This window comes from Amia ocellicauda, chromosome 21 (genome assembly GCF_036373705.1).
Source record: "Amia ocellicauda isolate fAmiCal2 chromosome 21, fAmiCal2.hap1, whole genome shotgun sequence".
NCBI classification, from domain to species: Eukaryota; Metazoa; Chordata; class Actinopteri; order Amiiformes; family Amiidae; genus Amia; species Amia ocellicauda.
Genome location: NC_089870.1, coordinates 11,221,980 through 11,240,287, shown reverse-complemented (window position 1 = coordinate 11,240,287; position 18,308 = coordinate 11,221,980). Strand labels below are relative to the sequence as shown.

The 18,308-nt window shown below is 38.8% G+C and overlaps 1 protein-coding gene across 1 annotated transcript; it reads right to left on the bottom strand.

Moving 5' to 3' along the window:
* Positions 1-337: 337 nt before the first annotated feature.
* slc2a1c (solute carrier family 2 member 1c) lies at positions 338-12,642 on the bottom strand. Its single transcript, XM_066694184.1, has 11 exons — positions 12,216-12,642; positions 11,106-11,148; positions 10,410-10,508; positions 9,368-9,528; positions 6,856-7,096; positions 6,273-6,435; positions 5,305-5,489; positions 4,645-4,749; positions 3,068-3,169; positions 2,095-2,298; positions 338-1,741 (listed from the first exon to the last, which is right to left on the bottom strand). The coding sequence occupies exons 2-11, from the start codon at positions 11,118-11,120 to the stop codon at positions 1,562-1,564; spliced, it is 1,455 nt and encodes a 484-aa protein (XP_066550281.1). The 5' UTR covers positions 11,121-11,148; positions 12,216-12,642; the 3' UTR covers positions 338-1,561.
* Between the last annotated feature and the right edge of the window lie 5,666 nt (positions 12,643-18,308).

Here is an 18,308-nt window from a genome sequence, read left to right as displayed (position 1 = left end):
TAAATATCACAGATTAATGTATGCGTTTGTTTATTTTAAGGATTTGTTCATCAAAGTAGCTACAAATGGGAACCGCAGGGAGCATTTTCCTATGTATCAAATGTGGAAATGTGTTGCCTACATATTTATAATGCATCTCTGAATACAAATAAGGAACTTCTGTGCATAATAGAAACTAATGCGATTTAATAAGAGCAAAACCACATTCAACAGATGGGCCAGATCTATTTCATAGACAAACAAATTCTTTATTGTCTGAAAAACTGTGAAATAAATTGTGTCCTGTAGACCAGAGCACTGAAGTTCTTGCATAGGAAAAAAAAAAGACAACACAAAAATGAATTATGTTCTTTATTTTTGTTACTGTCCTTCATAACACTGATTTGCAGTGACAGACAAATGGAAAAAAAACTCTTTGAGTGTTAAGGCCGCTGAGACTGTTAACGCTCCTTCTATGACAAATAAAATTAAAAATGCACAGACTCTAGTGATGGACGTGACTCCCTTCTTTGGGCCTGCCATGTCTTCATGCTAGAATACTTAATAGCCAATAGATGTTCTCACTGTAATGTGGCTGCAGAAAGCATTCACCACAAGATGTTATTTTATTTAAGTTGCAAAAGCATATTAAATGAACCCAGATGGCTCTTCTGCTCTGTGCTGCTCAGATATTGCATAACTTGGTAGTTTTACTGCACTTGTCAAGCTAGACATCAAAAGAGAAAAGATAGGAGTTGGAGGAGCAGCAGAGAGAGAGAGTGAGAGTGAAACAGAGAAACTGATAATCGCACTTTGGCTTTGGACTTGAACGTGGATTGTGGATTACGACTTGGACTGTTGGCTCAGTGTCTTTGTGTTTGTTACTGTTTTTATATTTAGAAGTGAAACCTGGAAGACTTGGAAAACGTGAGGTAGGTAAATAGGTAGGTAAACTCTGCTCCACCTTGATAGCGGATTCTAACCAATTTGCGATTTCTGTTTTCATGGTTTATGGTTAACCTTTCTTTAAGTTCCATAAACAAAAATAATCAGAAAAGCCGCCCTGATGCCTGTGAACTGGGTGTGTGCCAAGTAACATTTCTTTTCACCTCCCTCATCATGAAGCCAATGCTGTGGCAGATTCTGCAGGTATTAATGAAGACAAAGGGAGATTTTATTGTCCATCAATAGATTGGATTTTATTCCTCGCAGACCAGAAGAGAGAGCTCTCTCTTCTGGTCTGCAAGAAAGGTGTGTTTTGTATTTTATTAAAATGATGCCATAGCCAGTATCTGTGACTACACTTCCTGAGAGGCAGGAAACCACTTGAGTGAGTGAAATTAACGCAGCCTTGATGGGAGCCAGGGCGTATTTTTCTGGGTGCTGCATTGGTCAGTGGAACTCCCTGTTCAGACTGGTCAGAACCTGACATAGAAATGAATTCTAGAGGAATGGTTGAACTTTTCCCCCACCCTGTCTTACATGGTAGTGTTACATTTTGTGCGCAGGGACAATGCTCAACATGGTGTGCTTCTGGAACAGTCTGGATCCCATTTGGAGCATGTGACAGGGGGTTCTTTGGTCAAGGGAACGTGTTAAACCCTGTCTTGTTGTGCAGTGGGATGGCGTCGCTCTCCCGAAAATCAGCTGCGATATCGTCAAAGGTGCGTCCTTTGGTTTCAGGGACACGGAGCAGTGTGAAGGTGAAGGCAAAGAGGGCAACACTCATGAAGAGGAGGTAGACATAAGGGCCACACAGCTTCTGGAAATGGACAGAGATGGAGAGATGGAGCTATGACTTTGGTTCTAGTGTTATGATGACTTTCAAGAAAAAACACCTTCCCACAAACTTTAAAATCTTACAGTTCATTTGAGACTATTAGGGGAAAGTCTGGTAGGAGGAGGGGGAGGTGTTTAAAAATCACTCTTGTAACATTGTGCCCATGCAGAATAAATATAAGAAGCATCAATAACCGCTTCATCCACATAGTAGGGCCATAGTGACAATAATGCATCCTTTATGTAATTTAAGACCTAAATATACTTTTCAAATCCCAAAGAGATGAACACTGTTTCAGCAGGTTAGGAAAAAGACATGATGCAGACAGACAGTACCAGCAGTGGTGGGAACAGCAGCGCCAACACGAATTTGCCACCCCAGTTGAGCATACTGGTGAAGGCCATTGCAATGGGCCGAGCAGACTGGTCAAAAAGTTCAGCTCCGATGAACCAGGAGATTGGGCCAGGTCCCACTTCATAGGCAGAGATTAGGAAGAACACGACCAGAACCTGTAGGCTCCGCAGCTCTGGAACAATGTGCTGCAAGACATATGAGGAAGGGTAGAGATGTGTCACTCAAGTTGGATGCGTGGAGAAATACAAACAAAGTGCCAGTCCAAAATACTTGTTATATTGGAAATTCTGTATCAACTTTCTTTAAAAATTGATTCCCTCCCTGAGGTCTATATCATAATCAATAACTGACTCAAAGAGGAGAAACTGATTCAGTATCACATTTCTTTAGTCAATTCTGGAACGATTCAATATTGATGGCTGGAAAAGTGGAAGATATTTATGGCCAGATGACCAGGGATGAATAATTCAGGGTGTAACACAGACAAGAATGTTTGTCATGTGAAGTCCCCACTCAATGCATTCAACCATCCTGCTGGCAGGCAACAAACTCATTGTAAAATGTTTCAATGGGGTATTGATTAATGTGACAGTATGCGTCTTTGTGTCCTATTTATCATACAAATCTTTCTGCTCTACTACCTAGGTCGACATTTATAAGCGGGATGCAGTAACCTTAACATAGAAAGAGACATTTCAACAGATCTTGTGATCAGAGGTTAATTTAGCAGAAACCATAGAGATTTGAGTAGGGTTGTGTGGGGGGGCATTAGTGTTTTGAGGACATATTACCAAAAAAGGAGTGTATGTGTGTGTGTATTGTAACCTGCCTGCAATGTTCTGCATAATAACCATAATACGGCTCATTATACTAAATGCCTGATACAGGACTGTTTTTAAGGTTATGGTACAAAACAGCTTGCTTTTGGAACTGAATCTATGATGGGAGTCTTACCAGGATGGCGTCTGTGATGGTCATGAGGAGGTTGCACATGGCTAAACACAGGAAACCAATCATCAGTAACTTCCTGCGCCCCGCCCTCTCAACCAAGAAAAACTAGGAAGAAAGAAGGGGGGAATGTAAAGCTGACAGGCAGGGGATTGAGCCATGGTGAATCCAACTGTGGCTTATATATTTTATCTTTTGTGTTCAAATGTTTTCAATTTTATTGCACCAAATAAAGACACTGATCTACAGAGCAATATCAGGAAGAACAATGAGGTATAACTATATACATTTCTATGGTGTGCTTTATGCTACTGACCTTTTACAGATTGTAGAATGGGCCACCCTCACCATACAGACATTGCTCAATCTAGCTGTGAATTGCTCTAGGCTGACAAACTCTTCAAATATATACAACCAAGCTTGTTGTGGTACAGTATACAGAGTTATTCAGGATTCTAGTATAGCTTGTTGTTTTGCCTTCAGTTACTGCTGCAAGAATACATTTTCTACTGAGTCATTACTGAGGAAAGGTATGTGGCTCAGTAGACCTACCCAGTCCTAAAATAAAGGACAGTAGTTTGGAAGAAACCCAGGACAGCACAACTCCATAAAAAAAAAAGTCATGTTTCATGTCTGGTGTCGTTTCCCCTCATTGAGTTCTTCTCCAATCAGCACCCCCCATTTGTAATTTGTCTTACTGTCAGCAATTGTAAGATTAGAACAGGTTGCATTTCTATATAGTTTCTTTGTACTATAATTCATTCAGGACAGTACGAAGTGCAGAAGAGAAGTGAGCTTCAAAGATCCCATATGTGAACCCAGGTGACCGAAAAGTACACAACCTTTCTTTAAACTCCTTATTCAGGCAGATACTGTTTTTGTCCGGCTTGGGTATAGATTTTCCTCCAGCAGGACACCCTACCAGTTGCCATGACAGCAAGAGAGATCAACCCCCCCTAAATGGCAGTCCCTAACCCATGGGAACACGGCCGTCTGTGGTCTCTGGGCCTCTGCAGCTTGTAACCAAAAGAGCTCTATAACACAGTGGAGGCTAATGTCATGGTATAAAGGAATGAATAAAGGAAACTGAATGGATTATTACGTTGAGTCTTTTAAGGAAGGCAGTCTTTGAATAATTTCACAGTTCAAAACCCAAACCTGTGCAATCATCGTAGAAAGACTAAAATACAGTGAGCGGTGGGGTTTGTTTTATTGAGGTTTAGCATCTGTATGTTCAAAGATATATTAAAACTGTGCTTGATTTAGAATAGTACTTCAATCTTTCCATAAGACATCTGAATCATGATTTCAAAGTAAGAAATAAAAGAACATTGAATTAACTACATAAAGCATTTTACCATTAGTTTTATGATGACACTTTCAGGTTGAAGTGATTACATATTTGTTATGTTTCTCCGTTGTCTGTTATGCATATGTATATATATATATATATATATGTATATATATGTATATACGTATATGTATATATGTATATATATGTATATGTAAAATGACAATAATATAATACTGAAAAAGAAGAGTAAACAGAAGGAAAACTCATAAGGGAAAGAACTATTACTCACCGCCACTACCGTGAAAAGCACATTGACAGCTCCCACCCCTAGAGTCAGGTATTTTGCTTCCTCGAATCCTGATTTAGAGAACATCTTGGTAGAATAATTGATAATCTGGAAAAATTAAGGCATACAGATCAACTTTCCAAAAGCTGAAGATCTTTTATTGTCTTTATCTGTGTTTAAGAAGTACAAATAACTAAATATGTGAATCCTAAAACAAATATAATAATATTACTTAATCTTGACACACAATTGTCTGTGTTTCATTTTATTTTTATAACTTAACCAAGCTATTTCATTATTTACCCCGGAAGTAAGTATTTGTGCATTGAATTGTCAGGACCCTATGGAAAATAAGCATATTGCAAAAGTGGAATTTATCAAAGGTTTTGATTTATTTTGGGTCTTAGTTTTTAAATTAACCCTCATTTAGTCTAGATTTCCAGATGTTTTAAACACTGCAATTTATAGAGTATCTATGATATACTTCAGACAGTGTTTCTTTAGATTCCTCTTCTGTATGCGGACATGCATTGATGAAAGGTATGGAAACGTTTGCTTGTTGGGGAATCCCCGCAATATTATAAGCTACATTGAACTACAGCTATACAATGAAATATAACTGAGTTATATCTCTCAGATCACACACAAACAAGTCACACTGACCGCATTAAACCCAGAAAGCTGGCTCCCTAGGTTGACGATGAGGACGATTCTGATTGGCTGCCTGTAGCCTCGCCTCAAAAATAACTCCCTTATGGTGACACCTGCCTGGGTGTGAGACGCCTCGTCTTTCATCTCTTTCAGCTCTTTGAGAATCTCACCCGTCTTTCCCCGTAGCCTGCGCAAGGCTTAGAGACAGGTAGCAGTTTAACACAGGGGAACACAGGTAAGCAAAACAATCCAGGTTGCCTCAAACAGTGTTGTACAAATTCATTTAATCTCATTACAATATTTTAAAATGTTGATTTCCTGAATGAAGGTTCAGTTTGTGCAGAACAGTTATTAATACAGAGAAAGTGTTAGTACTGTTTGTAAGTAGATATTTTCTTAAAAGTAGAAAATCTGCTATTGAGAGGCTGGCACTAGATTTTCCAGTGCAGGAGAGAGGAGGATACATTCTGTAAGCGTTGTTGATGCCAAAATGAATCAATCCAGTTGAGGTATCAACAGGAGACTGTGGAAGAGGATTCAGCCAGTAGGTTATTATTAACAGTGATATTAATGTGCTTCAGTGGAGTTTGGAAGCTTTGCTTTTTATAAAACGCGTTGGTCCTCCTCCCAGGAACAATCTCTTCATGTTCTCATTCCAAGAGTTTGTTGGCCAAAAAATTATGTTTAGAAAAATATATGAAGGTCAGGACTCAAAGTGCTAAAACTGTTGAGTATAGATATGAGAAAATGTGGAACATATTTTTACTTCAGCGCTTCATTTTATTTTGTTTATTTTTGATAGAAACCTATTCCCCACTTATATATTTGTGCTTAGAAGTGTAAAGATACATTTGAACTATTTTGACTAAAGCATTGGTGAATCATTTTTAGAATTCTCCTTGTTTACTTTTCACAATGTAAATGCTGTCCCGACCAATACATTGGTCTCAGGCCCTGTGTCAAGATCCCAGCTGACCCACCTGCCTCAGCTTCGGCCTCTCTTCCACAGTTGATCAGGAGGTATCGGGGACTCTCCGGACAGCAGGACAGAATTACATACTGCAGGAGAGCTGGGACCAGGGACAGGGACAACATGAGAGCCCACAAGTGCTCGGTGCCCAACACTGTGTCCAGCCCCACCACCTGGAATACAATGATGGAGATGGGAACAGAAACATCAGAATAACACTGAACCCTAAAACACTGTATGGAGTGGTGAAGGCCCCAGACTTGCAGATGTAGATGCAAACTACTGTTGAACCCTTGACCAAGGAACTTTGATCGTCCATAACTTATTTGTTATTACAAATTGTTCAGCATAACATTCACAGCCACTGCTGTTCTTTTCCATCCTACAGAAATCATGAGAAACACACGAGGTGATGATCAAACCTTGAATGAACTTTTACACAGTTTAAACTGGTTAAGACTAAAGCCTCAGCCAAATAAATAAATTAAAGATACATATAAATACTTCCTGATATTAAACAAATCCATGCTGTAGTTCAAACCTCTCCATAGTTGACCTATTTCACCATCACACCATTGACTTTAAAAACTCACCATGCCAAGCAAGATGCCAGCTGCGAAGGAGACCTGGTTGAGGGTGGCAAATGCCCCCCGAAACTCAGTAGGGGACACCTCCTGGATGTAGAGGGGGTTGAGGCTCATAGCCAGGCCACAAAAGAGCCCGAACACCAGACGGCCCAAGATGAGCACTTCAAACGACTCGCTGATCTTAGACACAAACATCAGGCAAGCCCCCAGTATGGACAGCCCATTGACTATCAGGATTGAATTTCGCCTTGACAAGTGTAAAACAACGCATTAGCAAGACAAGACAATTTCACAATAATATGGGCCCCATAAGAAGACAAATACATGAGAAGGGCCTGTCTTGCCAAGTGCAGATAAGTGATATTTCCTAGAAGAACCCAGAGAGTAAGCTTCAATAACTTGGCTGAGGGATGTGTTCCAGACCACAACTCCTTGTGTAAAGAAGTGCCTCCTATCTTCAGTCTTAAAGGCTAATCTTATCCACATGTGACATCCAATTCCTTTTTAAAATTGCTGAGCGTTAAGTAATTCTTACCCCATTTTCACACTGGGAACACTTGTAGGTGTGGTGTGTATAGTACCAAGTGTGCTCAGTTCTTTTCAGGGGGAAATCGTTTCTCTTTAACACTGGATGTGTGCTTAGTAAACTTTTCAAGTCTACCAACAACTCTTCTTCAACTTACACATCTGCAATTGTACTACAAACACAAGAAAAGCTAATTATCTTGCAGTGGGATTTTTTATTTTATTATTTTCCTTATATTGTTTATATTACTTTTATTATTTTATTCATATGGTTACTGTTTTTATTGTTTTGTTTATAATGTAATTATTAGCATGTTATTAATACTATACATTAGTGGGTTACCTATAGTAACTATACATTAGTGGGTTATTATAACGTTTATTTGGAGATATATGTATAACACTAATTCTCTTTGGGCTTCTTAGATTCTGCTATATAAAGGTTGTGTGTTTATGGGGTTTGTATTTTAGGTATTTGGTGAGAATATCTGCTGCCTGGAATTAAACTGACCATTAGTAAAGGGTGATAACCTTTTGATCAGTGTTACAGTTTCAAACTACTAGCACACTTCAGTCACAAATCGCACTGGAAAGTTCTACATGCAGACAAGTATTGAGAAAGTCCTGTTTTTGTGTGCTGTACTTCAGTGTTGTGTAATAAACAAACACAAACAACTGATTCTGCATGCAGGAGTTCGATTGATGCTTTGGTACACATTATGTTCAGAACTGAACTGAGACTTTTTATTTTTACATTGAAGCAAAAATAAGTGAACCGTCCCAAGAATGATGCATGTCTTCCAATAACAAAAGTTTTTGATTCTTTCATTTAATTCCCAGGTTAACACACATTTATGATGTTATATGAACTTTGAAGACCAAGCTTTTCTTCATGATTGAAACCTTTGTATTTGGGATATAAAATATATTTTACTTTTTGATTAAGTTATTAGCAATTTGCTAATATGCATTCACCGGGTACATCGTATAAGGACAAAGGCAGAGATAATCCCTGGTTTTCCGATGATTTATCATCATATTATTTATACAATAAATGACGTATAGGCTAAAACCTGACCTACAGACAATGCATGTGATTGGTTTGCTTTAAGAATGCTATGAAATGAATGTACCACCTTAACATGCAAGCTAAAATCTGAAATTTGTCATGAAGCAACTGCTGAAAAATCAATATAAATGTTGCAAAGCAATACAAATGTTTTTTATTTGAAATTAGTTAATCTAATCCTTCTTAACAAATTATGGATGGCAATAATATACACTGAATTTGTATACATTAATTGTTCATGCAGACTGGATCATGGGTATATTTTTGTTTATAATGTTATTCTGGGAAAACTTCCATCTTATCATCCTGTGCCTTGGTAACCACCAGTACTAATATTTACCAATTTAGATCACAGTGAGTAATACATTTTTCAATTTCAGAAATGAGTACAGAATTTGGGAAGGAGGATTTCAGTTATTTTGCTCTTTGGTCATGGATCAACCTGTAAATGTTTGGATTCATTTTAAAGTTTCAGTGTTTACTATTGATTTTACCTCCTGGTTATATAAAAGTTTAATACAAAATCTGAATAATTCAGTTGAAACTAACAGACAAGGTAATTAGTAACAATGCACCATATGTAAAATCAAAACACACAGTCAAGAGTAATCTGCAATATCAAAATTACATTTGATCTAATTCTGAAGTCATGTTCCCTCAAGGTCTTTTGAGTGAGTCTCATATCCTCTGTTGTTTTACATTTGCCATTAACAAAATGCAGAAACAAAACTGTTTCATGAATATGATGTAATGTTTCTGGGCAAAGTTGCCAGATTATGTCAATTTTTTATTCTTGAAACATGTTTATACATTCCTTTTAAACTAATCGTTTGTGATATTATATGTTTGGAAAAGTAGCAAAACCCCATAAAAAAGGCCGCCCTTTAAACAAACAGTACAGCACAAACTCAATCATTCACTTACCTACCAAAGGAGTCAGCCAGTCCCTTGACTCCCAGAGAGCCCAGCAAGGCGCCAAAGTCTTTCATACTGACCGAGAGAGACCACAGGAATGTGAGACTGGAGTCCGGCATTGACTCATTGTGGCGGGACCTCCAAGTCACATTGAAGAACTCTTCAATAATCTTTGTGTAGGGAAAGGAAAGGTTTAATTTCAAATTCATACAACCTTAGTTCTATTACACAATTTGGATGATTTGCTTAACAATATATACTTTGAGGATCCCAAAGGGCACAAGTGGACCTCCGGGATCAAGACCTCAAAGCTAAGTGTAGGCTGGGTCCTACAGTGCAGAGATCTGAGCTTCAGATCTTGACTCATTATGCCATTGGTCATATTGTCAGAGGGAGCTGTACTAATGTGTGTTAAACCTTAATGCGGTGCCTTAGTTCAATCTGAGCACTATGGGAATGCAGCATGCTTAAAAAGCAAATGTGATGCCAACAGTGCACATTGCAGAGGGTGTGGTTGTGAGGGTACTGAGGTTGTGACTGTTGGGTGAATTGATTTGAATTATATTACCATTGTTTTATAAATTAAGTAAACACTCTGCTGAAGCTACAGAACTCCAAAAATTACAGAAGACACAGTCAATTACTCAAAAGCCTGGTTCAATTTAACTGAAAAGAATACAGATCCTCACAAAGGATTTAACAAAGACCAGTCCTGTTTGTGGTTAATTTAAAGATATTACAACCACCAAAGAAAGGATTAAAAACACTGTACACATAATTACACTGTTACAGTCTATATCCCTAGCTCAACTGAGAGTAAACTATATCTATATGTCAATATGTCAGTTTTGAGTGGCACGTTTTAAATTCACCTGTCAGATAGCTCTCTGGAGCTCACTTTGGCTTACACACTAACAATTGGCTATTCAAGGGCTGTAAGGCAATACTGTCAGGAAAAGAAGAATCAGAGACATTAGTCATGTATTTTTTCCTATTTGAGCTTCAACAAATGCCTTGACTTTTAGAAATAATGGATTTGGGACCCACTCACTCGGGCAGGGGCATTCACGTTGCCTGTATGGTAGCCGATCTGAAGAGACCCAAAAACTGCTGCAATGATAGAGGTCAGGAGCGTGGCCGTCAGTGGGCTCTGAATGCAAAGAAGGAAAGACAGTGAACACAGACTTCAGTAACAAAAAATTCATAATTTATATTTATAACTAATTATAAAAAAGTAGCAGGGGATCTGAAATATGGAGACAGCGCTATGAAGCTTCACTTAGATATTGTACAGTAAGAGCGACACTAAAATACTCCTCTCTCCATTGACATTAAAGTTTGAAAAAACTTGAGACAAGGTTTTCTTTTGGCTTTAATTAAATACAATCTTGGAAACATCAATCTAAGTAGATAACAGGAAATAAATGCACAAATGATTTAACAAATGAAAGTTAATGTCTTCACCACATAGGGCACTATCCGAGTGCTCAGGTATGTTTGCACACAGGACAGGAAACATGCTAGTATTAAAAATACCACATTCATTAATAGCATTAAAAAAACCTTTCAATATATTTGCTGAAGACTGCATTTGGAAATCGCATTTCAGCTTTTAAAAATTGCCCTCACTAGAAATGTAATATTTACAGATGTCAGAAGTACAGAAGTAGGACATCTTGCATGGCTGTTTTGGATGATAGAAAAAGTAAAATGTTTAGTCAGTCATTATTAAAGATGGCTTACTTACCTCCTTTGAACCCATTAACTTGTGTGAACTGACACTTCAGCTCCTAAAGGAAGAAGGTGCATTCCTTTTTATTCAACTGTGACAAACATTAGTACTGTATAGTTACCAATTCAAACTAATTATTGTTTTGATTGGGGTAACTCCTATAAAGAGCTCCTCTAACACCCCCCTATGTGACCCCTGATGCCCCTTAATTTGAAAGTCACAAGCTGCATATATACTCTGGATAAGTCTTAGTCAGCATGCAAGATCATACACCACGGCTCTCCATGATGTTAACTGACGGTTTCTCTTGGGTAAGAGATCTGGAAAGGCAGGCAGTGCAATTCTATTTCTCATAAGTTGGTTTGGTTGCATCGGACACCACTATGGGCCAGATAGGCCTGTAAGCATCTATGCCTCGGTATTAAGAGACCTCCATGAAATGCTCTGAAACAGATCTTACAATTAAGCAACATCTGACACAGAAAGCAGGAGGTTGTGATAGCAAGCCCCAAGCATGGGAGTTATGGGAAGTATTTGAGTAGGTGTTGTGAAGAGTAGCTGCAGTATATAGGGTACATATAACAATTAAAACTGACAGTCAGGCAGGGCCCCATGGAATGGAATAGCTTTAAAGTTTCATACCTGCATGTCTGCACAAAAGTAATAGATTGTTTCTTGGCTTTACTATGCTAGCATGCTTTACCGATTTTCTTTACTATTCTCTCTTTATTATAGTTATTGTGTTCAGTTAATAAAAAGAAAATATAAACAAGAGAGAGTAAACAATAAATACATCAAATTCTGACAAATGTACATATATTGTTGCCTAGATATCCATCTAACTACTTGGACTAGACTGTTAGATTAAATTACAGTTAATAGTGCAAACTTTAATAACAGATATAGATTTATTTTATTGAAAAGATTAAAAAAAATTAAAAAAAAAAAAAAAATATATATATATATATATATATATATATATATATATATATATATAGTATTTCCTTTCAGCTGTTAATGTTCAAGACATAAGCCATTTTCACGTCTAAGATACTACTACAATTATCACAATTTGTAACACTTGATAATGTTGTATTAAAATATATATATATATATATATCTTACCTTTTTTCATCAGCGCTAGAATCCCACTGTTTCTTTAAATAAGTACCTTAACTTACTGCATCTCTATATGAGCCGCCAACTCTAGTTTTAAAAAGGTTGTCAAGATCCTCTCCAAGTCTCTCTCTCCCTCTCTCTGTTAGAAGTGACTGCTGAAGTCTCTCCTCCAATGTGCTTCCTAACTCCGTCCCTGTGGTTAAAGCGCCTGCGTGTAACACTCTCTCATAGGCCTACTGTGTCATCTTCTCTGGTCTTATCTTGGGCTCTGCCTGTCTAGCTCCATCATGGCACTTTGAGTTTGCTGGTCAGTTTTACAACCTGCATCCTCTGTCCCGTGGGAGTAATGATGAAGTCACACCAGCCTGCTGAATTTGTGCTAACTCTGAGAGAATGGCATCTATGAGCTAGAAGCCTCATCTATAAGCTGTCTTGGGTCTGTAGCCTAAGAGAAAGGCAGGCCACGTGTTCATGGTACGCAATTCATATTGATATATGTGTTTATGGATTAAGAAATCTCTTCAGGCTCAGAAGATAATGTTTCACAAAGGTATTAATCATTGTCATCTCTTTCTCTTGCAGCTGTAGGTCCATAGCTTGGTGATAGAGCTGGAGGTTGGAGATACAACTTGAGTAACCTGTTGTTATGGGAAAGTGGGGCAGAACAGATCAAGGTCCACAAACATAGATTGAGTAGGCATACAATATGAGGTAACATCTAGTGATCTAGACAATCATAATATTCTCCCCTTTTGACGAGGATGGTGTATATTACGTTTTCACTACAGAATAATTTTGGAGATCATGCGAAGGACATTGCAATGCCATTTTATCTTTCTTTCTCATTAAATACTTTTCATTAGAATTTTATTTTAAACCACAAAGTCCACCTCCATGATGGGAGTTCTGTTATTTATCTCCATACATTGTGTCAAGCAGGTCAAGATTTACAGCAACAATGAGATTGCTTACTGAGGCCGTGTTGTGCAAACATTTATACTAAGAATGAAGTTTGGAAGAAATGTCTTTGTTTGTAGCAACCTACTCCCACCTGAGGAACGATTCTAATAGAAAACTGTCTGAGGCCAACACTCTTCTTTAATTTGGACATTAGATGAACACACAGCAGAGACAGCAGGAACAAGTGGCTGGAATCTACCCTTCATACCCAACCCCTCACACACAGGCGATACAGTTCACAACTGCAGGGATTAATTGAATTGCTAAAGCCCCGATTTGAAGAGCAAGTGCTCCTGGGAACCAGTTGTGTGCTTGTGGCTTTCTGTACTGTATTGTACCATGTTCAATGAGATCTTTCAAAAGCACATTGGACTCGGAATGGGACTTATATTTTATCTTCATTTCATTGTAACTCTCTGTCATGAATAATATATTCACACACCTAATTAAAATTAAAATTAAAATTAAACTGATTCCCAAGGATAGGAGTCAAGGGCAGATGATTGAACACAAGAAACAGTATTCCACAACTGGGTAATTCTTATTTATCCATGTTAATAACCCTTGTTTATTTTCTGTTAAATATGTGTTCATATCAATCTTAGCATTATAGAAATGAGTTATTTATAAACATAATCGGAAACTCACATCCCTCCATTGACGCATGAATGATAAAGACATAGGGTACAGAAAGGAGAGCATTCCAAGCTCTCCTACAGCAGAAGATTTCCAGAAACTGTCAAGAACTAAATATTACAACATTTGAACACTGGAGGGAGACATATAATATGCTAATGGAACTTTTCCACCCCCAATTTTGTATTGATAGGGAGATGTATCTTAAAATAGATAGGCGGATACAGAATATCCAGGGCCCAATTGGTTACAATAATACTAAAGTTGTTCATTCAACAATAACGAAGTGCTCTGGAGTCTAAAGAACATACTATCATATAGAGGATTACTCCCTTTGGTTGTTGGGCAACCACATGACGTCAATGAGGAACCCCAAACCTTATCACTTGCTTCTTTGTCTATATGACCTTAAAAGATATAGTAGTGTTTATTCTAAAACAAGCTACACAGACATTGATCTGAACCTACCTGCAGTGATACACAAAACTGAAATTCACACATGGCACTGCAATTGACCCATATACACATTCAGAAGTGTAGCAGAAGATGTGGAGATCTCTCCTTGCAGTTGGTGTGTCAGCACAAGGAGGGATGTAACACCTAGGAAGGGTAACTTGTTCAAGGTTTCCAAGCTCATTTTCCTAGATAAGCCATCTTTTGAGCAGGCTCTCAGGTTTGATAGGATCATCCCAATCTTGGTCTTGGATGAGCACAGTGTATTGAATGAAGAATCCAAGGGGTAAATGTTCCTCATGGTAGGCTCTACATGATGCCTTCCAGGATTCCCAGCAGGGATGAACCAAGGGTAGGTCATAGAAACAGATGGTTGTGTACCAGGGTGTCATGTTGAAAAGAGCAGATGAACACTAGGCAGTTTTTGCCATTGTGTTGCATGAGCATGTGTTGCATGTGTTGCATGAGCTAAAACCAATGCAAAGAGCTTTTTTCAATATTACAACAGCAAGCGGTCAATAAAGGAGGAAGTGAAACAGATAAAGGGCAAAAATGGAGGTATCTTGGAAAACTAACAAGATGTGGCAAATATTCTAAATGAGTATTTCACAGAGGTTTATACAAAAGAAAAAACAGATGACATGCAACAGGTTGACAATCAGTCCAGTCAAACCCTAAGAGAGATCAGGATAAATGAGGAGGTACTAAAGGGACTAGCAGAATTAAAAACAAACAAATCATCTGGGCCAGATGGGATATTTCCAACAGTACGTAAAGAAATGAGGGAAATTATTTATAGGACGCTAATTCAAATATTCCAAATGACACTTAGAACAGGGGATGTGCCAACTGACTGGAAGACAGCAAATGTCATACCAATCCACAAGAAAGGGGACAAAACTGAGCCAGGAAATTACAGACCAATCAGTCTCACCTGCATCACCTGTAAAATGTTGGAAAAAATTATTAGACAGAAAATAGAGGAGCATCTCAATGAAAACCATATTCTTGGAGATAGTCAACATGGGTTTAGACGAGGCAGATCATGTCTTACTAATTTATTAGAATTTTTTGACCATGCAACTGCAGCTGTAGATCATGTGAAAGCATATGATATGATATACTTAGATTTCCAAAAAGCTTTTGATAAGGTTCCACACCAAAGACTGATCCTCAAATTGGAAGCTGTAGGCATTCAGGGTAATGTAAGTAGATGGATTATGAACTGGTTGATGTATAGGAAACAGAGGGTGTCGATTAGAGGAGTTGCTTCTAACTGGAGTGAGGTTGTTAGTGGAGTTCCACAGGGATCAGTACTAGGGCCTTTGCTTTTTCTAATCTATATTAATGATCTGGACTCTGGGATAGTTAGCAAACTTGTCAAATTTGCAGATGATACTAAAATAGGTGGCTCAGCAGATACAATCTTGGCAGCACAGGCTATTCAGAGGGACTTAGATAACATTCAGTTGTGGGCCGACACCTGGCAAATGAAATTCAATGTGGACAAGTGCAAGGTATTACATGCAGGTAACAAAAATGTCCACTATAATTACACTATGGGAGGTACAGATCTAGATGAAGTAACGCATGAGAAAGACCTAGGAGTCTATGTGGACTCCTCACTTTCTCCATCCAAGCAATGTGGGGAAGCAATAAAAAAGGCAAACAGAATGCTAGGGTATATTGTCAAAAGTGTAGAATTTAAAACAAGGGAAGTAATGTTCAGACTGTACAATGCGCTAGTTAGACCTCATCTGGAATACTATGTACAGTTCTGGGCTCCACACTTCAAGAAGGATATTGCTGCTCTAGAGGCAGTTCAGAGGAGAGCAACCAGACTTATTCCAGGACTGAAGGGAATGTCCTACTGAGAGACTGAGGGAACTGAACCTTTTCACCCTGGAACAGAGGAGACTAAGTGGAGACTTGATCCAAGTCTTCAAAATCATGAAAGGCATCGACCACATCAAACCAGAGGAGCTTTTCCAGATCAGCAGGGACACACGCACCCGGGGACACAAATGGAAATTGGGCTACAAGGCATTCAAAACGGAAAACAGGAGACACTTCTTTACACAGAGAGTAGTCACAATCTGGAATAAACTACCCAGCGATGTGGTAGAAGCTGAAAGTTTGGGAACATTTAAAAATAGACTGGATAGGATCCTTGGATCACTTAGATATTAATGAACACCAAACGAGCACGATGGGTCGAATGGCCTCCTCTCATTTGTAAACTTTCTTATGTTCTTATGATGTGGTGTGGTTAAGACCAGAATTCTTCAGAAGCTTCAATTTCCTCTGTGACATACTCTACATCCATTATCTTCCATATCTGCTGACTATCTGAGACATCACTTGGTGTGTCGTACGTTAGGAAGGGCTGCCTACCTGGTGGCTGGGAAGGTAGTGTTTGAGGTAGTGGGGTGTGTAATGCTGCATTTAAAAAATATGCACTCTTATAGTCTTTGCCTGAAGTAGTTTTACAGCCTGTTGATCCTGCTTTGACTGAGCATATGTCTCACAGATGGAAGGTAGGCTGCCCACCTGCCAAAGTCTTGCATTCTTAAGCAGATCAGATGCTGGATGTGTCAGCATGCATTTCTGTTCTCCTGCTTACTCCATGAGGAATGAATTCTGCACAGGCATCAAGGATGTGTTCATTGTTACAAAATGGAAAGTATGGCTTTGGCTTGTCTTTAGTCTTTGTATGTGATGACTGACTGGCTGAAGAGCATGAGTTTGAATCAGCTGGAGCTCCTTCTTCTTGGAGGTAAAGGGCTGCTCTCTTTTATCTAGCTTGGGGCTCTCTCCTTTGTTAAAGACTGTTGCATGGTCAGGAATACACTGGGCTTGTGATTTGATCTGCAGCCAGATGGAAAGGTCATGGAGCATATAATTTCAGTCTGAATCTCCTCTCAGTTTGCCACACTTGATGTAGCACTCCACAAATCAATCACATGAGCTGGCTGGTGCTAACGAGTTGGCAAGGTGTGAAGCACACTTTAGCTCATAGCCATTTTCTCCCTGCAGTGCTTGCAGCATGCCAACAAGGGAGTGGATAGACAGAGCACTCATCAAAGGCTTCAGCATCTCCAATCTTGGTCTGTGGAGCATGTTTGATGTTGATCTTAGTCTGGATGAGCTGACGGGGCTGTCCATATTTATCCCTCAGAGCCCGCAGTGCAGTGGAATATGGGTTGGGGTGGTTGGATAGTTTACATGCACTGGGAAGCTTGAGGCATTCCTACAGCACTTGATTCTTGTACTGCTCATTGAAGTGTGTTAGGCTATCAATCAGACTGTACAACGCCATCATGAGGAGAGCGAATTCACACTCTTTGCCACTCTCAACTCTTTGGAATATCAGAGGATGAGAATCAGCAGATCCATCTAGTAGATGAAGAAAGAAATCCAGGTGAATTGGTAGGATCGGTACTTTCTCCCACGATGGTCAAGTCAAAGTCAATGAGCTGAATTGGAGTGCAAGTCTACTGGTGGGCACGGCCCTGTACTGATGGCTGGCTTTGTGTGTTGGTGATTTGTGGTTAGGATGAGGAGTTAATCTGTGTAGCACTGGGGTCATCCATCACATTTGCACTGGCATTGCAGTGAATGGGGACTGGTCCATTAGACCTTTGCTTCTTTCCCATTTTATCTTTAGGACACTCTTTTTGGCAAACTGACTCTAAGGATCATGTAAAACAGGATAGGGGCCTGAATAGCATGTGGATGAGGACAGGGGTTTTCGTAAGGTGAAATTAAACAGATGGCCAATGACAGGAGTCACAATCAGATGACTGGACATGAGAAACAGTATTCCACAACTGGGTATTTCTTGTTAACCCATATAAATTGCCCATGGTCTATAAATAAACAGAAGTATTGCATTTCTTACAATAAGATCTGCATCAGTAATATGTTTAAATAAAAGCATTTCACCATTAAAACATGAAAGATACACTAAATGTCAATCTTAGTATTACAGAAATCCTGAGCTCTTTATAAACATAATCAGAAATTCAGATCCCACCACTGATGCACGGA